The sequence below is a fragment of the Cavia porcellus genome, unplaced genomic scaffold (genome assembly GCF_034190915.1).
Source record: "Cavia porcellus strain 051 isolate PalLab524CR breed Dunkin Hartley unplaced genomic scaffold, mCavPor4.1 scaffold_21, whole genome shotgun sequence".
Lineage (NCBI taxonomy): Eukaryota > Metazoa > Chordata > Mammalia > Rodentia > Caviidae > Cavia > Cavia porcellus.
The window spans coordinates 10,472,755-10,492,065 of NW_026947504.1; the positions used below are offsets into that span (position 1 = coordinate 10,472,755).

The 19,311-nt window shown below is 39.3% G+C and overlaps 1 protein-coding gene and 1 pseudogene across 6 annotated transcripts in view; both read left to right on the plus strand.

Annotated features, from left to right (window-relative positions):
- The window catches only part of Arhgap26 (Rho GTPase activating protein 26), a 410,930-nt gene that overhangs the window by 304,538 nt on the left and 87,081 nt on the right, over positions 1-19,311 (plus strand). For all 6 annotated transcript variants that reach the window (XM_003477293.4, XM_023560545.2, XM_003477294.4 and 3 more), the window contains exon 19: positions 17,363-17,501. In XM_003477293.4, coding sequence (XP_003477341.1) covers positions 17,363-17,501 — 139 coding nt within the window. The remainder of the gene's footprint in view (positions 1-17,362; positions 17,502-19,311) is intronic.
- Positions 11,245-17,356, plus strand: LOC134471891 (E3 ubiquitin-protein ligase Mdm2-like; annotated as a pseudogene).

Genomic DNA, 19,311 nt, shown 5'->3' on the forward strand with positions numbered 1-19,311 from the left:
CCTTTGCTTTTCTCTTTCTGTCTCACTTATCACTTCCTAGCATATTATATAACTGACTTATTTTAGATCCATTACCTTTCTCCTCTCCACAAGCATTTATGCTTCACGAAGGCAAGAACGTTCATTTGTTTTGTTCATTGTGTGGTTCCCAGTTCCTGAACAGGTGTTGGGTGACCTGCAGAATGGCTGCCAGGGACCTTGTCTTCTAGTATTTACCTCCCTGTCAAGTCCCCTCCAGCTCTGAATAGGGCTGGCCAGTGTGATCAATAGAAACCTACAAATACAATGATATGTGATTTCTAAAATTAGTCACGAGAGGCCTTGCACCTTTGTCTTGGCTTCTGCATTTGCTTGTTCTGGGAAAGTAAGCCCCCAAATTGTGAGGGCAGTCACGATAGACCCAAAGGGAGGAACTGAAACTTCCTGCCAACAGCCAGACCAGCTTGCCAGCCCTGTAACCCAGTCACCTTGCAAGTGATGCCTTAGCCCTGACTGCACGTCCCCACAATGTTGCTCCCGCTAGTATTTTGAGTGCAGCCTCATAAAAGAAACTGGAGTCACAACTATCCTGTTAGCACCCTTCTAAATTCCTGACCCACAGGAATGAGGAGAGATGAACTGTTGTTTTAAGGTCATAGGTTTTAGGAATAATAGGTTATGGGGTATTTGTTATATGACTATTAGAGAATCTGTGAATATAAACATTTTATAAGATAACAGCATTTCCTGCAAAGTTGTATAAGCAACATAGTCCTCCTCTTGGAAGGTTAATAAGAGATACAGGAAACTAATAATTTATTGGAGAAAAATGCCTTCTTTTTGTCCTTAATTTTCAGCTCCAGTCTACCTATCTCCTTCAAATATAGGAAATCAGGTAGAGGGTTGTTTGTGCTATATACAATAAAAATGAACTTGTGGGAAGAGAACAGACTGTATATACTAGTCATTCGTAACCTGGATTCTAAAGGCAAATCACTTGTGTTTAAATCCACTACTTCTTGCTAGCCATGTGATTGTGCGCATCTAGATTGTTGAACTTCTGAATACTCATGTGAATATGTTCAGTAGAGCCTCACTTACCTTCATATTGAGTAAAGTGGGAAGCCACTGGATGCTTCATAGCATAGACCCATACAACAAACAACCAAGGTATCGGGTACTCAGGATACTTGGAAGCTTATCTTTTGCCCACATAACAGTTCTGTGCAGGTATTCTCAATTGGTATCCTCTGTAGTAGTTCAGCACCCCAAGTTCCTGCTACTTCATGTCTCTGCCTCTGCCAATTCTCTACATCAATAAAAGTGGTAAGATTTTTATGGACTATTCTCAGGTGATCCTCACTTTATTTTTCCCCATTTGATTGCCCCAAGCCAGTCCTATGGTCACATCTAAGGGTAGTGAAGGCTAGGAAAAACAACCGAATGGTATGAAGAAAAGGAAGCAAATTTAAAGATCAGCTTACCAGACTTCCACATTCCTTTTGTGAGAGTTAAATGTGATGATTTCTATAAAGGACTTAGCCAAGGTTCTGGATTATAGTCAGCTTCAGTCACTACAAGCCACTTTTTTTTCTTTAGTAGTCTCAAAAAAATTCTTTGGAAATAGAGCTCAAGATTATCTTTAGATATTAGATATCTAAGATTATCTTTAGATATCTTTTCTCTCAAATAGTACTTTTTATAATTTAATCATATCTTAGCTAAAATCACTCAGAATGTTGAGGACAAACTAAGCAAGAAGGACTTTGATTATTTTATTCCCTTAAAGAGTATATTTAAGTTTATAGTAAGCAGCTTCTAAGGGATTTTGAACTATAACTCAGTTTTGAGTGTCCTTGGGCTCATAAAACTAGCTTCACGGTTGCTCCTAATAATATTATTGAAACTTGCATAAATAAAAGTAGCCATCCTGTCTTGAATACAACTTATAGAAGCAGAAGTATGAAATTTATGACAGGGTCTATATATATGAGCAAGTGGCTGATGAAAATGGTTACCTAGTTTGGTGGATTATAAATTATATTACTCTGATGTTGATTTGGTGTTGTGCAAATAAAAGAGTATTATAGTGTTTCATTATATATTGTTCTTCATTAGTCTATACAGTGAGTCAATATGAGCAAAAACATTCCAGAATAAAGTTTGTCTCAGCCCTGAGAGAGTTAGTGTACCACTAAGGCACGGCTTTTTAATATGGGGTTTCTGATAGATCTGTATATGCAAGACCTATATATGTGTGTTATTTTAGGGGAAGAATCCTTACTATCCATTAGGTGGATCCTGGTGGATTAATATCCACCCTACAGGGGACAGCTTGACACCTGTTTAAATGTAGCTTAAGGCATAGCCTGGTACAAAATCAGGAGATGTTGCCTCAGTCTCTATTGGAAGTCTCTGGTGTTTGTCACACAAGAATCCTAAGTATCCTTGGCCTTGCTCTCTTATAACAGAACTCTACTGTGGCCGCCAAATCTAGAGCCTGTTTATGTCCTTAGAAAGTATCATTAGAGACTTACTCTTCAAAATCCACAACCTCTTAGTTAAATCCACAAGGTCTTACTTAATATTTAATAGCATTCCTTTAGGTGTGGCTGTAATTTTCTAGAAACACACAAATGTTTAAAAGTTACTGTTTATCTGAGTAATTTTTAGTGTCAGAATTTGAACAAAATCCTGAAGCCCCACCTCAAGAAATGCTTTCCAGCAACGCCTTTTCATCTGATAGCATCTGCCCTCTTGGCTTGAAACAAGTCCTAATGTGGAGTTTAAATATATGACTCCTGCAGTGGCTAGTATATTATCCTCTCAAGTTGTTAAGAACATTTTATATAAGGTAGTAACTTTATGCCTTGGAATAACACTCAAGCAAGAGCTAGGAATAAATAGAAAACAGTTCTGAAAGAAGGATGTGGAAACCCAGGCATCCAACCATTGGAACCATCTCCCAGAGAGAGGAAATCACAAGATGCCTGCTCTAGTTTTCTATTATTGCATAGCGAATAATTTCTAAACATAGTGATTTGAAGCAGCAACATTTTTGTAGCTCTCAATTCTTTGGGTCAGAAACTTGGGGAGGGCTCATGTATGTCCCTTATGGCATCAACTTAAGGGATTTGACAGGGATTAAAAGGTCCAAAATGGTCTCATACCAGAGTTCTGAGACATTGGTCCTGGCTGTTGGCTGGAACATCTTTATCCCCTTCTACGTGGCCTCCTCCCTTCCCTTTCTCTCATCCACATGATCTCTCATCATTCAGTAGTTTAGCCAAAACTTTGAAGATGTCAGAGGTCAAATAGAAATATCAGGGATGGTTAAAGTTAGGCCTGGAACAGGGAATCACTTTCACAACATTCTGTTCATCAAATCCACCCCACGGTTCACCCAGATTTAAGGAGAGGAAGTTAAATTCCATGCCGTGGTTTGAATATGGTTTTGAATGTTGGATATGGATTCTTTTGTTGCAGTTTAATCCCTACTATGAGGTATTAGTAGGATGAAAACTTAATCTGAGTATGGTATTTAGGTATGGGGTCTTTGAGAGGCAATTAGTATTATCAAGGTGGAGCCCCATGATTAAATTATCATCACACACACACACACACACACACACACACACACACACACAAAGTGTCATGCCCTGTGATGCCCAGTACCACCTTAGGACTCTGCTGGCAAGAAGGCCATCTTCAGATACAGCTCCTTGGCCTTGGATCTCCAAAAGTGTGAGCCAAAAAAATCTCTTTTTTCTCACGGAATTGTCCAGCCTTTTGTATTTCATTACAATAACAAAAAATGAACTAATAAACCGCACCTCTGATTGAGAGAAGTCGTATTTACACATAGGTGTAGGAAAACTGTTGGCTGCCAACTTTACAAGCAACCCAACATACTAGGTGGATTTGCATTTATTTAGTTCCCCTTGTGTGTGTGTGTGTGTGGAGGGGGAACCTTTGCATGCTTATTAGTAGCTTGTGCCCATTAGGGCACTTCTCTGTATTTTTCATCTGTTTCTACTCAGCACTGCCATTTTTGACACAGCAAGAGATTTCATTTGGTGGCAGTGGCAAATTCAGTTTGTAGCTATTTTTTGTAAGCCTCAGTATGGAGAACTAGCTCATAAATATCTAAAACTGAAAAAATATTGTCACTAAAATTGATATTGTCTAAGGAGAGCAAAGGTATACTTGCTAAGTGCAATATTTAGTTTCTTTAACCTGACACTATCACACATAATAAAATCAAATAAAACAACAGGATAAAACCAATAAAAGCACTATAAGACTTCAAAACAAGATGATAGGAAATCAACAATGGCTACAACTTCAAGGTAGCTGTTCATACAATCACACATAATAAAATCAAACAAAGTGAAACAATATAACCAATTAAAAAATGAAAGAATTATAGGACTTCAAAACAAGATACTAGGAAACCAACCATGATTAGTATAATACATCGCATTATCTTCAAAATAGCTACCCATACCATCAGACACAGTAAAATCTAACAAGACAGAACAAAACCAAACCTAACAAAGTTGTGAAAACAATACAAGAGTTCAGTACAATAAGAAATTAACATTGGTTACCACCTTTCCTCCTAGGTATTTCCTTTCCTATGCTTTTATAATATCTGCTGTGCTTTTTGGATCTGACTAACTCCTGTTTTTTACACTAGGGTTCACCTGTGTGAGTTCAAACTTTTTCACACATGAACATGATCTCCAGTTGCATTCATTTACCTTCAAGAGCCTCTAGATTTTCCTACTTTGTAGCTGGCTGGCTTTCCATTGTATGAAAATACCCTATCTTTTTTATCCTTCTGTGGTTGATGGGCAAGTTAGTCTTGCTTTTTTCTGGTCTTCTGTTACATGGAGCAATTGTTTTCTCTCCGTTGATTTTCAGTCTATGAATTTCCTTTCTAGTTAAATGTATTTCCAGTTAAATGTATACTGTATATTGATGGATCTTATCTCTTGATCCACTCTCCCTGTGTTTCTTTTTATTGCTGAACTGGGACAGTCTACATTAATGGTTACAACCAGTATACATTGGTTTGTCTCTGCCATGCCCTCCACTTTTCCCCTTCATTCAATTGCCTGTCTTGTTTGGCAGTCCTCTTCTGCTGCTGTTCCTGGAACCATGGTCATCTTAATCTCCCTAAAATATCCTTTAGCGCTCTATAAGGTCGATTTGGTGGTCATGAATTCCTTTAGTTCTTTTATCATGAAAGTATCTGCTTTTTCCATCAATTTTGAAAGGTAGTTTTGTAGGGCACCATCAGTCTGGGTTGGAAGTTGTTTTCTTTCAGGATTTGCAACACTTTACTCCAAAGTGTTCTTGACTTGATGGTTTGTTGATAGGTGTGCCATGATTCTGATTGGTTTTCCTTTATAAGTGATCTGTTTTTTTTTTTCTCTAACTTTTAATATTCTGTCGTTGTGCTGAATTTCTGGGATCTTGATTATTATATGTCTGGTTGTACATTTACTTTGGTCATGGCTAGTTGGCGTTCTGTATGCCTCCCTTATCTGTATGCCAGATCCTTTTCCCATGTTTGGGAAGTTTTCCACTATTACTTCAGTAAATAGCCTTTTTATTTCATTTGTGTTGATCCCTGCTTCTTCACTTATACCTATCACTCTTAAATTATTTCTTTTGTCATCTTGCAGCTGTTGAATTATAATTTCCTGACTCCTTGTTATTTTTCAGAGCTCTTTCTTTTCAAAATGGCTAGCTGCAATCCTGTCTTTAAGGTCGGAAAGTCTGTCTTCAGTCTCTTTAAAATGGTTTTGCCAGCTTTTGATTGACTTTTTAATTTCCTGGATATCTTTTTGAATCTGTTTCATGTATTGTAATTTCTTTCTATATTCATTCAAGGTTTCCATCATTTTCCTATGCTCTTTTTTTAATCTATGTCTTCTTTAAATATGCTGAGAAATTCTTTCATTATGTTTGTGATTTCTTCTTTTACCTGAGACATTATTTCTGATCTGATTATTTTTAAAGTCTCACGAAGTTGTTTTTTTACTTCACTTGCTGTCCTCTTGGAGATTTCCTGTTGTTTTTGGAAGTGTGTGACTTCCATTTTTTTCTTCCCTGCCTGTGTCTCCCAGACTTTTTCTATGTGGGCTGGAGAGTTGAGATTGCCTTTTGCTCCTTTATCTTGACATTCTCTTGGGTTTCTCCCAACAAGATGGTTGTGAGGTCCCAGGCACTTCCTATGTTGGCTGCCCCTCTGAAGTGTGGGAAAATGGACAGGCACTTAGGTTCCTCTGGCCCCAGGTTGCAGGGAAGTAACAGGGCGTGGGATGGGCTTCTCTAGACCTGTGCAGCTTGCTGAGGCTTCCCTAGTGGCCAGGATGTGTGGTGGTGGGGCTTCTCTCGGCCTGTGTTTCTTCACGAGGACTCCTGCCATGGTAGCAGGCATACACGGGTGTGTTTGTCGTATTCTCCTGGTGGGTGATGGCTGCCCAAAGGAAGCTATGTGTTCCAATGGTAACCCGCGGGTGCAGGGGGCCTACCTGGCTGCATGTCCCTGCTCCTGCTGGCTGCCTAAGGAAGCAAGTCTTCTGATGGGGGTGGCTGGCAGGCAGAGGCTGATCTGACTGGTTCTGTCTGCTCACACTGGCTGGCCGCTAGAAGCAAGGTTTGTGATGGCAGCTACCTGCTGGCAGAGGCGAATCTCTGTGTCTTTTTTTCTAAAGGTTAATACAAGACATTTAGTCCAAGGGTTAAAAATGAAGATGAACTCCTTTATGTCATCAGTGGCACATCTGTACACCTTCAAGACAGTACCTGTGAGTCTAGAACAGCTCTGCAGAGCCTGTTGCTTCACAGAGAACCTGCCTGTCTGTCTTTCACAGGAGGCTTATTGATGTATTTCTCATATCCCACCAGTTTGGTTTGAAAAAGCATGTCTACCCCGTGCTTTCTCCATCACAGCAGTTTAGAAGCTGGCACACCTCCTCCAGCAGATTCAGAAGGAAAGCAGTGTTTGGCACAGTTTTGGGGAACAAAGTTCTAGAGTAAGAATAGGCAAAAGGGAAAAAAAACATATATATATAGTATTATATTTGGGAGCTCATGGTAATTTTTTCCATGTGGTTAATACATACCGATTTATCCAGTAAAGTAAATGGATCTTGTTATTTAGTCTAGTCCAGAAATAATAATAATGTATAATATCTAAGTTTTACTTTCAGCTAATTGTGCACAAGATACTGTACTAAGCAGCTTTATGTGTAACATCTCATTTAACTGTCAGCGATCCTATGAGGTCAGTATTTTTAGCTCTGTCATACCAATTATGATCCTAAAGTGCAGAGAGTTTAAGAAGTATCTTGTTAGGAGGAAAACTAGGGTTGAACTTAGGATACTTTTAGAACATATACTATAAAAATACACTCTACTTAATCTCTATTGAATACAATAAACATTTAGTGAGTATTGACTCTTGGCCCAAGAGAAGCAAGACAGGTTCTTTTCTCAAAGCACTGTTATTTTATCAGGATATAACTATCTATATAATTATCTATAACATATGCCAGGTGACAGCCAGTAAGATGAATAAAGTACAGTGATACCAATGAAGAGAAATAATTGAATGCAGTTGGCGTTGGGCTCTAGCTGATACATAGAAGTTCTCTAAGTAGAGAAAGACGTGAGATGAGAGGAACAGTTTTCTAGGGGAACAATAATCAAGTTTTAGTTTTTTAAGTGGCGTGGTTGTGAAAGGACTGTGGGTTATATGTAGGGAAGATGTGCTAGGTGGCTGGATTTCACCCATGTGTTAAGGATCTTGAAAACTGTGTAAAAAGAGTTGAATTTACTCCTGAAAACTGAGAGCTCTTAGAGGTTTCCAAGTAGAAGGGCAAATGATTTTAATAGTACTTCAAAGAGACATCCCTGAAGGCTGAACTAAATTATATTCTGATTCTCGATATAAAAATCACCTATTAAATGAGTGACAACACCGTGATTATGCAGCTCAGAAAGTATATAACCTCCGAACCTGTGGTCTTCACATTGAAGGCAGAGTGAGTTTCTAGTGCCTGTATTTGGTTCTTCTACTAAGCTTCCTAGGAAAACGCTAGCTCATAGCATTGTTTTTCATCAATGATTCCCTACCCTGGACTCTGCTTGGACTATATGAAAGCTAAAGAAAAATAGACTTGAGTATGGCTCTTTTTACTTATAGCCAAGTTTTAATTGAGAGCTGAGAGGGCAGTGATTTTAATTCTTGCCGAGCTATCTAAGGTAACACGCAACCAAATATTTAAAATTAGCATGTCTAAGAAGCCAGGCATGGTGGCACACTCCTGTAATCCCAGCACTTGGGAGGTGGAGGCAGGAGGATTATTGCAAGTTTCAGACAAAGTGAGCTACAAAGTGCTACAAAGTGAGCCCAAGGCCAGCCCTGTCTCAAAACCCTGTCTCAAAAAGACATAAAATAAAATAACCATGTCTGTCTGGACAAAATCTCCTTCCCAAGCCATAGTTTATCACCCTGAGGCCTAAAACACAAAGTTGGCAATACTTGGGGTAATAGTAGAAATAATACTTAAATAATTATAGTTAATATTTTAAAATAAAGCAAAATAATGAATGTTGCTATTCTCTCAAATACCCTAAAGTATAGAAATTCTAATTTCTTTCAAGATTTTCCTTTTATTTAATTTTTAAAACTTTACTTATCAATGACCTTGAAAATTTTGGCTGGCTAAGGAAAACAACCATATCAAGAAAACAGGTTGCCTTCTTTCCACAGTTTTGGTTGACATGAGATTTCAGGCTGTGGCTCCAGCACATGTGGTAAGGTGGGAGCTGTTGCCTTGTAATACCCACATTTCTTACGGCTGTAGCACTGGGAAGAGTTCTGTACACGAAGCAGGACATGTCCAATGCCATCCACTTTTGTGGGTATTGCCCCTCACTACCTATCAATATGTGACTAAACAAGTTATGATATTCCTTTGGTGGACTGGGACTTTGGAAGAGGTGACCCACTGTAAACACGAAAGTCCTAAGCAACCTTGCATTTCCAGTGAAATAAATAGTAGTGACTTCCCATGCAGTTAGCTTTACTCAGAGTGTTGACATCAAAATCCATTTCACTGATGTTGGGTTTGTATGCAAAATGTATGTCAGACAATAAAATGCAATTGATTTGGTAACTGACATATTTGGCAACTGTGTTTCATTTCCATGATATTTCACAGCTAATATGCAAAGTTAATAATAATAGTGTACAACCAGATGCAGTGAGATAGTTTTTGGTATTCTTTTTAGTCCCATCTTTGTTAGATTCACAAACAAGCTAGATTTCCTTGTGCATGAACCTAGAATGCTTCTGCTGTAGGACTGTCTTTTTTAGTGGGAAGGAAAAAAAATTCTATTCATTATATAGTAACTTCGTGGATCTGAGCACATATATTCCCTTTAATGAGCCCCAGATAAATGAGCCCCTAGATGAATGCTGCTCAAATAGAGATGGAGTTGGTTGTATTTTAATTTATTCCTAGCAGCAAAACAAACAAGCAGGAAATAGAACCTTTCTGGTGACAAAAATCACGGTCTTCTATATATACCCTTAGTTACTAACTGTAATTGTTTCCTTTTCAGAGATTTTTAATAAAGTTCCCCAAATTATTTTCCAAACTGTTGATTCCTCTTCCAAAATGCTGATATAGACAGAACGTAAGGCTTTCAGTTGTCCTCTAAAAACCTTTCTAGCTCCAGCCTCTGAATTTGGCTTCCTCATGGTTTATAGCAGAGGATTCCCACTAAGTGATGGCTTGCCTGGCCCTCCAGTGCGAAGGTACAGATTTATAGCCTCTGCCCTGTGCAGTGTCTCCCTGAGAAATGTGAGCATTATATGACCTGCGCTAGTAGCTGTGGCCCTCTATTCCTCAGGCAGATCTTCCTAAGATTAAACAAGCCAGCCTCATATTACATGCAACTCTGATCTGTTTACGTCTCTAGAAAAAGTTTTGTGTCTTTTCTTACATAAACTTTACTGTTTTGCATTGTATTCCTCAGAACTTTGGATGATTTATTGTCTCCAAGCTCCTTTGCAGTTATAGACCAGAAGCTCTTCATCATGACCTAATTTTCCTCCCATAAAAATCATAGCACATAATAAAGAGTATGCCACACACATTACAGAGAGACTTCTAATCCTTTAAAATTGCAGAGGCATGAGGCAGATGGGACTGGAAAGGGTATAAAAATGTATATGTGACATAGCTAAGAACAAATCCTGCAAGTCTCAATAGTCTGCAATGTCAAGATGGGGCCAGAGGGGTCCAGAAATACTTGAATTTTGCAGACAATGCAAGAGAAAAGAATGCCAAATTCTAACATTGCTGAAGGCAGTTAAAATCAATGTTTTGTAAAGAGCAGTAATTAAATTTATGCTTATAAATTGAATCCTTGTGTTCCAACTGTAAATAATTCACTTCGAATCTCTAGTTATTTCTCGTCTTATACTTTATGTGTCTCCTTTTTTTGGATAGCAAAGGCCAAACTGTTAGTTGCTTCAGTCCTCACCGCAGCCCTAGGACTTTTTAACCAATGTGACAGCTAAAGGTCAGAAAGTTGTATTATTTGCTGAAGGTCACAGACTGCCTAAAAGCATATCTGCCCGACTTTAAAACTTATAATCTTTACATTTTGTCCTGTCTTTCAAATTAGTAATACATATAAAGAAACAAGTGTGTAAAACTCAGTCAAGTTACCAACTCTCTATCCAGCTATACTTATCTATGTGACCTTGAACCAGTCAAGTAATCTGATTAAACCTCAGTTTCTTCATCTACAGGAAAGCAAGGATCATAGTCTGTCCTTTACAGGTTTGTTTTGTTGTTGTTGTTGTTGTTTAGTAAAATAATCTATGTAGATAACCCACGTAAATAGCCTAGCATGGTATGCACTGGGCAAATTTGATTATTTTTATTGCCAGTTATTTATACCACCATTTCCTCTTGCCTACCCTTTACAGGTGCTATGTGAAGCATTTTGGAGTGTTATCTTTTTAATAACTCTGTAAGGCAGGTAGGTGATAGATCCGCATTTGCACAAGGGAAGTAGACTCAAGGGTTAAGGACCTCGCTTGCCACCACATAACTCTGTGTGAGTGGGACCTCAAATCCATCTGGCTCCAAAGCTTGTTTACTTAATATTTATGTGGATTCTTTAAATTCCCTTTCTCTTATTTCGTATGGTGTTATGTCAGTGGCGTGGATGTCAGTGATGGTAAGCTCAGTGTAGCTGTTAGTGTTACCTGCTGAGTGAGACCCAGACTCAGGACAGAATCTGAGGGGTCCAGTCTACCGTTGACTACTATGTTTCATGGCTTAAGGGAAAATGGTGTCTGGATATTTATGGATCTAGTAATTCCACTTACGGGAAGCACGAAATTAGAGATGCTAAGAAGAGTTACCAGACATGTATTTTTATAATTATATTCTCCAGTATCTTTCAGCAGGCTTATTGTTTTTCTCTTAACTTTCATCTAAATTATAAGTAGTTTGTCAAGTTGTTTAGAGGAAACCTAGGGCACAGAGTGCATCTGCCCTTTCTGCGTTAATTTGGAAGGTGTAAAGGAGAACTTTGTTTTAGCCATGTAGCAGAGCTCCATAAATCCATTGTTTGTGGTTTACATGAGCTCATGCTGCCGTCGTTCAGCAGAGTCATTTGTACAATGATTCTTCTTGACAGTCTGAAGAAAACTTCATTTGATTATCTTGAAATCATCTTTTCTAAATGAAATAAGGTTGGAATAACCAACAAAACAGTGAATAATTAAGATTCTTAACAGAATTCCAACTTGAACTTTCAGCCTAGAGGCAAACTCTTGGTCTTGCTAGAAGGTGGCCAGAAAATCACATTGCAGGTGTTGAAGTATCACGGTTAAATGAACAGCAGCAGTTTGAGCGATGAGTTTTCAGACTCCTTAATGAGTGTTTGTACCTCCTACTCTGACTTGGCCTAATTTACAGAAGTGCCCTTGCACCTTGGAAAGCGGGTAATGATGACCATGGTAGTCCTGTGCAGTGTGCTCACTTACACATTATTTGTTTTTGATCCTGAGAGCAGCCTGCTAGAATTCCTGAGAAGCCCATACTTGGCTCACAATGAGCTGGCTTTTGGAACTGTAGCTGTCACCCAGAGTGAAAATCCCCTCCTAGAGCTCAACTTTTCCTTCAAAGAAAATAGCTCAATTTTTTCTTGAGAGAAAATAGCCAGTGAAAAGAGGGAAATCCTCTCTCAAGTGTTCCCATGTTTTTTCCTGCTGTTTTCCATAGAAATATTGTTCTTGAAGCCATTTTTCATGCATGTGTCTAAATCCATAGTCCTTCTTCACACACTTCATTTCTCCAGCAGTAATATAGTTCTTAAGAAAAAAATCAACACTCCCATTTTTTTTGGCCCCTGAAATGAAAATGTATGCACACTATCTTTGTGCCCACTGTAGTTGGGAGAGAATCATTCTTAGTAGTAACACAAGAGGATAAAAGAGACAAAATCTTCTAGGCAGAGTTAAAAGAGAATGAGGGAAGAATAGGAGATCCAGGCCTGTCTCCACCTCTGAATTCATTTTTCAAATGCTCTTACCTAGGGATGGCTAAAGCTGCTTTGTCTGAGACCAGAAGCAGCAAGATGCCAAGAGACACCATTATCTTTTGAAAATCATTTTGTGGGTTTAGTACACTGGCTTCTTATGACAATTGACTAGAGAGGACAAGCTGAAAGAATGGCCACTGAAGCCCCACATTCCACTTCTGGTCCCTCTGTTGCTTAGCTGTGAGGTGAGGAGGTGTGGAAAGGCTTCTAAGAGGTTGTGGTTCTTGACCTCACCAGCAACCACAATCTACCCCTTTTCTTTCATTGTAGGGACCCAAAAATAGACTGAAGACCTAAAAATGTTAAAATGTTTGGGTTCTAGCTGTTTCGGAAGCCAGGATGTCTTGTTGCTTTGTATTTAAGTCTCCTTTCCCCACTCATTCACCCCAGTTGATCTCAGCTATCTGTACTGATTCTGTTTATCTTACTGCAAATTTTCAGTCCTCTTAGGAAGATATGATAATGCTGCCTTCAGACAGCTGTGTTTGGGAACAAAACTGACTTAACCAGCTGGCTGGCATTGTTGGAGCCCAAGGACCTGCCAAGCCAGGGAGAGCAGCTGTTTGGGCTGAAATTCTTACAATTCTTATGACTTTGCTTTCTATATAACAGCTTTTGAATTTGCTTTTAAATGTACATACGAAGGATATGAAAGCATGAGAAAGTATCTTTGGGTGTCGAGGCACACCATGGGTGAAGGTAGAGGTCAGCCACCACCTTCCTCTTGTGACTCATCACTCTATTGGAAAGAAAAGCTCCAGAAGGAGGCTAACTTCAAAGAGTGAGAGCTGATATCCAGTGAATCAATAAACGTTGGTATCTCAGTACAGGGAGGGCATGAGGTAACTGTTAAGAACCGTGATTTTCAAAAGTTTTAGAAAGGCCTTGTGGCCTTGTGTGACTGGGAGGGGATCGCCCTGATCCCCAGCCCTGCTCTGAGGTTCAGCTGCTCCTGTGGAACCTCCTTCCTCACTGCCCTGAGCACATCAGAGTGCCCCAGAGGCCTGGGCTTACAAGGAGAATAGTCACTGAGGCCCAGGGTGTCAGGCTTCTGCACACCAGGTGACGGGAACTGGGGCGTCTTGGCAGGACTCCTAGCCCCAATCCGGGCCCCAAAACTCCAAATGATGATGAGCTGCTGTGTTCACTGGCAGTTAGAGATAAACATCTGTGATCACCTATGTACAGCAAGTTTTCTGTATTGATCCAGGCCAATGTGCACCATCAGCACGCCTGTATCTACTGATGGTGCTCTAAGCACCTCACCAATTCCTGCTTTAGAACAAAACATGCTGGCTAGGCCAATGCCATTGCTCTTGAAGTTGTTAAAGTCTGTTATATTAAGACTAAATGATTATATCAAGAGAAACAACAACATATTATATGTTGTTCAAGTGATCTAGGAGATTTGTTTGGAACCTTGTATACAGTGATCTACAAAACTTGATAGTCAGTGGGAACCTCAGACTCTGGCACATCTATGCATGAGGTGTCACTTTGAAGGTAGGAGTGAACAAAAAGACCCTGGGTAAGAGCTCCAAGAAGAGAAGCATAGGCCGGGAATGTAGCTCAGTGAATGAGGTCATGAGTTTGATCCTCAGAACCAAAAAGAAAAACGAAAGGAGAAGCCTTCCTCTTAAGATTCGGTTTTCAGGCCATCTACCTCTTGTAGAAGGAGTGCATTAGAGAGACAGAAGAAAATTCAGATGAATTGTCTGGTGAAGCATACAGCAAGCACCACAAATCAATAGTATTTCTCTCTCTTTCGATGAAAGCCTGTGTGTAGTAAAGGAGGCATATTGAGAAGTAATAGTCAACAGAGACTCCATCTGATCTGGGTCTGAATGATGGTGTGAGTGGTTTGATCAGAAATTCAGTCTCAGACCAATTCAGTGTGGAATTCGAAGTTGAAACTCTTGATTCAGAAGATCATAGTCTTAGTAAAGGACAGGAACTCTCAGATGAAGATGATGAGGTATGTCAAGTTACTGTATATCAGGCAAGGGAAAATGATACAGATTCATTTGAAGAAAGTCCCGAAATTTCCTTAGCTGACTATTGGAAGTGTGTATCATGCAGTGAAATGAATCCTTCCCTTCCATCCCAATGCAGCAGATGTTGGGCCCTTCATGATAATTGGCTTCCTGAAGACAAAGGGAAAGATAAAGAGGAAATCCCTGGGAGAGCCAAATTAGAAAGCTCAACGGGGGCAGATAAGGGCTCAGACACGCTGCCCATGATTCCAGAGAGGCCTGTGTTGATGAAAGTAATGATGGAATCACACAAGCCTCCCAGTCACAAGAAAGCCAGAATTGTTCTCAGGAGTCAACTTCTACTAGCACTTTTAATAGCAGCCAAGAAGATGGTAAAGAGTTTGAGAAGAAAGAAACACAACACAAAAGAGAAAATATGGAATCTAGTTTTCCCTTCAGTGCCACTGAACTTTGTGTGATTTGCCCAGGTCGACCTAAAAATGGTTGCATTGTTCATGGCAAACGAAAATATCTTGGGTCATGTTTCATATGTGCAAAGAGGCAAAAGAAAAGAAATAAGCCTTGATCAGTATGTAGACAACCAATTCAAATGATTGTGCTAACTTACTTCAGCTAGCTAACATATCTATAAATGTATGTGTTTTTAATTTCTAACTATACAAGCCTCAAAATTTAGACAGCACAGATTTTATGAACATATATCAAAGCAAGAAAAATAAGGACATTAAATGTAACTTAGTACCTTTTGTGTAAGGAGGAAACATATATGGAAAGATTTAATATTTAAAATGTAGATGCTCTGAAACACAAATCCTTAGTTTCCTCTTTTAGAAGTTCACATTTGTATTTGATCCTGTTTATGCAGGTAAAAATGTACCACTTATAATTATTAAGAATCTTCAGTGAAATAGTGAAAATAACCAGAACTAGTAACAGTAATTGAGATTATAAATGATGACATATGTAATAAATATTATTTAACATTAGCTCTGCAAATTGGATCTCATTTTACATGCTTGTGGATTACTAATGTAATTTTGATTGTCTAAATTTTTAGGTTTAGCATACCTATATTTACTGATTTACAATGATTTATGGAACATTTTAAAAATTTTTAATGAGGAGGAAAATAGTATAGTATTTTAAAAGTGTGTAGGTTACACAGTGGTATAAAGAATATAATTCCCAGTATGGAAAAGTGTTTAGGAAAACATAAATATTCATACAAAGTGCAACTGATTCTTGGTATATGCAGCAAATACATACAGTAAATCATAGCTACTGCAGTGCAAAGTGTCTAACCACAGGGACATATTTGTGTCATTAATCCCCTGTTACACCCAGAGTGCTTAGTATAAAATAATATTCAAAAGAATTTTGCCATTTGGATGAATGATTCTTACTATTATATACATTTTAAAATCAATCTGGAGAAAACCCTGCATTATCATCTGTAATTAGATCTATAATTCTGGCAACTTCTCTTTGTGCTCTTAGTTGTTCTTTATAAAATATGAAGATTTTAGCTGTTATGCAGGATTGCTGAGAGTTGCATGAGCTACATGTAATGCAGAGTGAAGTGACTGGTACCTTGGGAACTGGCAGGAAGGGGTAGCTATTGTAATCATGACAAGCACCACACACTAGTGCTAACTATTGTAACTAGTAAATTCTGTTGGGAAAAAGTTAAGAGTTGACATAATTTTTTGTTTTTGTCATTTTCCTTTTTTTTTTTTTTTTTGGTACCGAGATCAAACTCATGAATGTGTGCTTGCAAGGCAGGGACTTAATGTCTCTGAGCTAAATCCCTCGCCCTTTTCTCTCACTTTTTAACCCTGAATTTAAATGATAATAATAATAGGCCAAAAGAAAAAGGATTGTAAAGAGAGAAAATGCTGATAGTGATAATTTCTAAATGGTAAAATTGAGAATTTTTCAGTCTTGTTGAAACCTGTGTATTTTCCAAGCTGGAATAGATAAATAGATGGACACTTCTTTAAACCTAGGGTTTAAAAAAAGCAGTGACCCCCGATACACATTACCACCACCACTACCCTTTAAACAAGGAAATGAAAACTGAGCCTCAGAGATAGATCAGAGATGCTGCACAGGAAAGGATGCCAGGGAATTACAAAGGACATGGTCCTCCACTGTGGGTCATTCTTGGAATGTTAATTACATGCTTCACAGTCTAAGAAAGTTAGCGAGCAGTTAAGAACAGGGAAATAGAGCGAGTGGAAAAAAAAGCCAGATGTGGTGGTGCACACTTGTAATCCTCCACTGTGGGAGACTGAGGCAGAGGCTTGTAAGTTTGAGCCCCCCACCCCCACAACAGAGCAATTTAGTGAGACCTCATATCAAAATTTAAAAAGACCTAGGGCGTGGAAGGAAAAAAGGAAGGTAAGAAAGAAGGCCGTGAGGGAGAAAAGTTGATTGGTTTTCATGATTGGTTCTGTAAGAAAAAGTCAGAAAACTCAAAAACTGTTCATTTGACAGTGGTTTGTCTTTCTGTTTCTTTTAGGGAAGAAAACAAGACAGAGACCCATGAAAATGATAGTAGAAATAGAAATGGAAGCAAATGATTACCAAACTGGGGCCTAATGAGAGTTCCTAGAATCCCTGAGCAAATGCCCTGGTCTTTTCTAGTCTTTCTAAGCGACCACTAACCTTTCAGTTGCACTGATTCAGGCCTAATTCACTGCAGTGCAATGCCCATCTCATGAAACTTTGCTCGTTTGCAGATATTTAACACAGTGCCTGATGTGCCGCTCACCAATGCCCAGCTGCACCTGCTGCGGAAGAAGAGCAGTGACTCCAAGCCCCCGTCCTGCAGCGAGAGGCCCCTGACGCTCTTCCATGCCGTGCAGTCCACAGAGAAACGTGAGTCTTTGCTGCTGAGGACCAGCGTGCTGTCCTGGGCCATCCCGTGCCACCTCCTGCTGCTTGCGGAGGCTTCCTCTGGCCACTGTGTGCCTTGGGCCTGTGTGGACCATGTCGTGATGCCCTTCCAGGTTCCATTGCTTAGTAACCCTGATAGGGCAGGAAGCAGCATTGCTGTGAATCACAGGCAGGGCCTGCTGCAGAGATCTCTTTCCAGACCTGTGAGCAAACACCTGAGCCTCTTTTCCCAGTTACACAGTGAGAACTCAGCTCCAGCATAGCCTTTGTGGCCCCTCTTTTGCCGGCAATTCCCACAGAGCCAGTGTTCTTCCTGTTCTCAGTGTATAATTGAATGCTCATCAGAGGGAATCACATGTCCTACTAGAGTGTGGCTCTGAGACCAGGACCTTGTTCTTGTCCAGTTAGTCTACCTCTCTGTGTCTGGTATGAAACTGGTACTTACAAATATTTGAAATTGATTAATGAATTAGCCATAGAATAATTCCTCCTTGTTCCAAATAGCAGTGTTATCACCCAAATATCTCAATGTTTACTTCTAAGACATTCTTTGCAGTAATCAGGTACTGGACCTAAATACAGTCTTGTTTCAGAGTTTATAATAAGAAACTTTTGTACTGTGGGGGCAGAAACCTCAGCATCTGCATTAAAATAACCCTCAGTTTGCTTATCTATAAAATAGATACAATAGTACCTACCTCATTGGAGAGCTGTGAGGATAAAATGAAATGGATTTCAGCGTCTGGTACAAAGTCTAAACACAGCAAGGGCCAAAAACTAAGAGCCACTGCTACCATCATTAGTTACTTGTTATTCACACGCAGATCCCAAGGTTGGTTTGTATATGCAACTGATGTTTGCATGACACCTGCCGGAGCTGGGGATACAAAAAATAAGGTCTTATGTCTCAGGAGTTCAAGGTTGAGGGAAGAAAGTAGACTGGTGAACTCACTGTGGTTAAGTTAGCACAATAACTGCTCTCATAGAGAAGTGTCCATCAGGGGAGACACAAGAGTGTCTTTGTTAAATGTGGGCACTGTTGCTCCAGGATGCCCAGTTGGGAATTCTGCTTCTGCTGCTCACCAGCTGTGTGTGACTTGGGAGGTCTTGTAACATCTCAGGGCCTTTGACTCCTCTAGAAAATAGGGGCAATGGTTTTCCAGGATTTCTGAGTTCTTTGTGAGGATCAAATTGTGGACCCTAAAATATAGAGTCTTATTTCAGATTTCAAAATAAGAGACTTGTATAGTGTAGTATAGTGTAGCAATGGAGGCTTCAAAATCCCCTGGAAGTCATAGGGCCGTTGTGATGATTTAAATGCTTCAGATGGTGCCGGGAGCAAAGTTAGTGTTTAGTAAATGCTAGGTAGCTGTATCATCATCATCATCATCATTACTATTACTGATCTCCATGAGTTACCTGGTTTGCCTTAAAGAGAAGCTCCATATCTGGATTGGCATCTTTCTCCTTTTTTGTCACAAAAATGTTTGTGATATGCTTTATTTCAAAAATAATGGTCTTTCTTATTATAACTCTTAAAAGCAAATCTACCCTGCTTCCAAACCTCACTGCATTTAAAGATGCTGTAGTAGTCCATAATAAGACCACATCTTAATATTTAGCATCATTGGAGCTACTGTAGAAATTTTATTTTAATAAGTAAATCTGTTGTCATTCTTGTTTCTAATTCTGCTCATATTTATGATCATTTACTTAAGATAAATTCCTAGAAGAATCCCTAGGTTAGTGGATGTTTACACCTTCAGGGCTTTGACTCCATCTCGGCACTGGC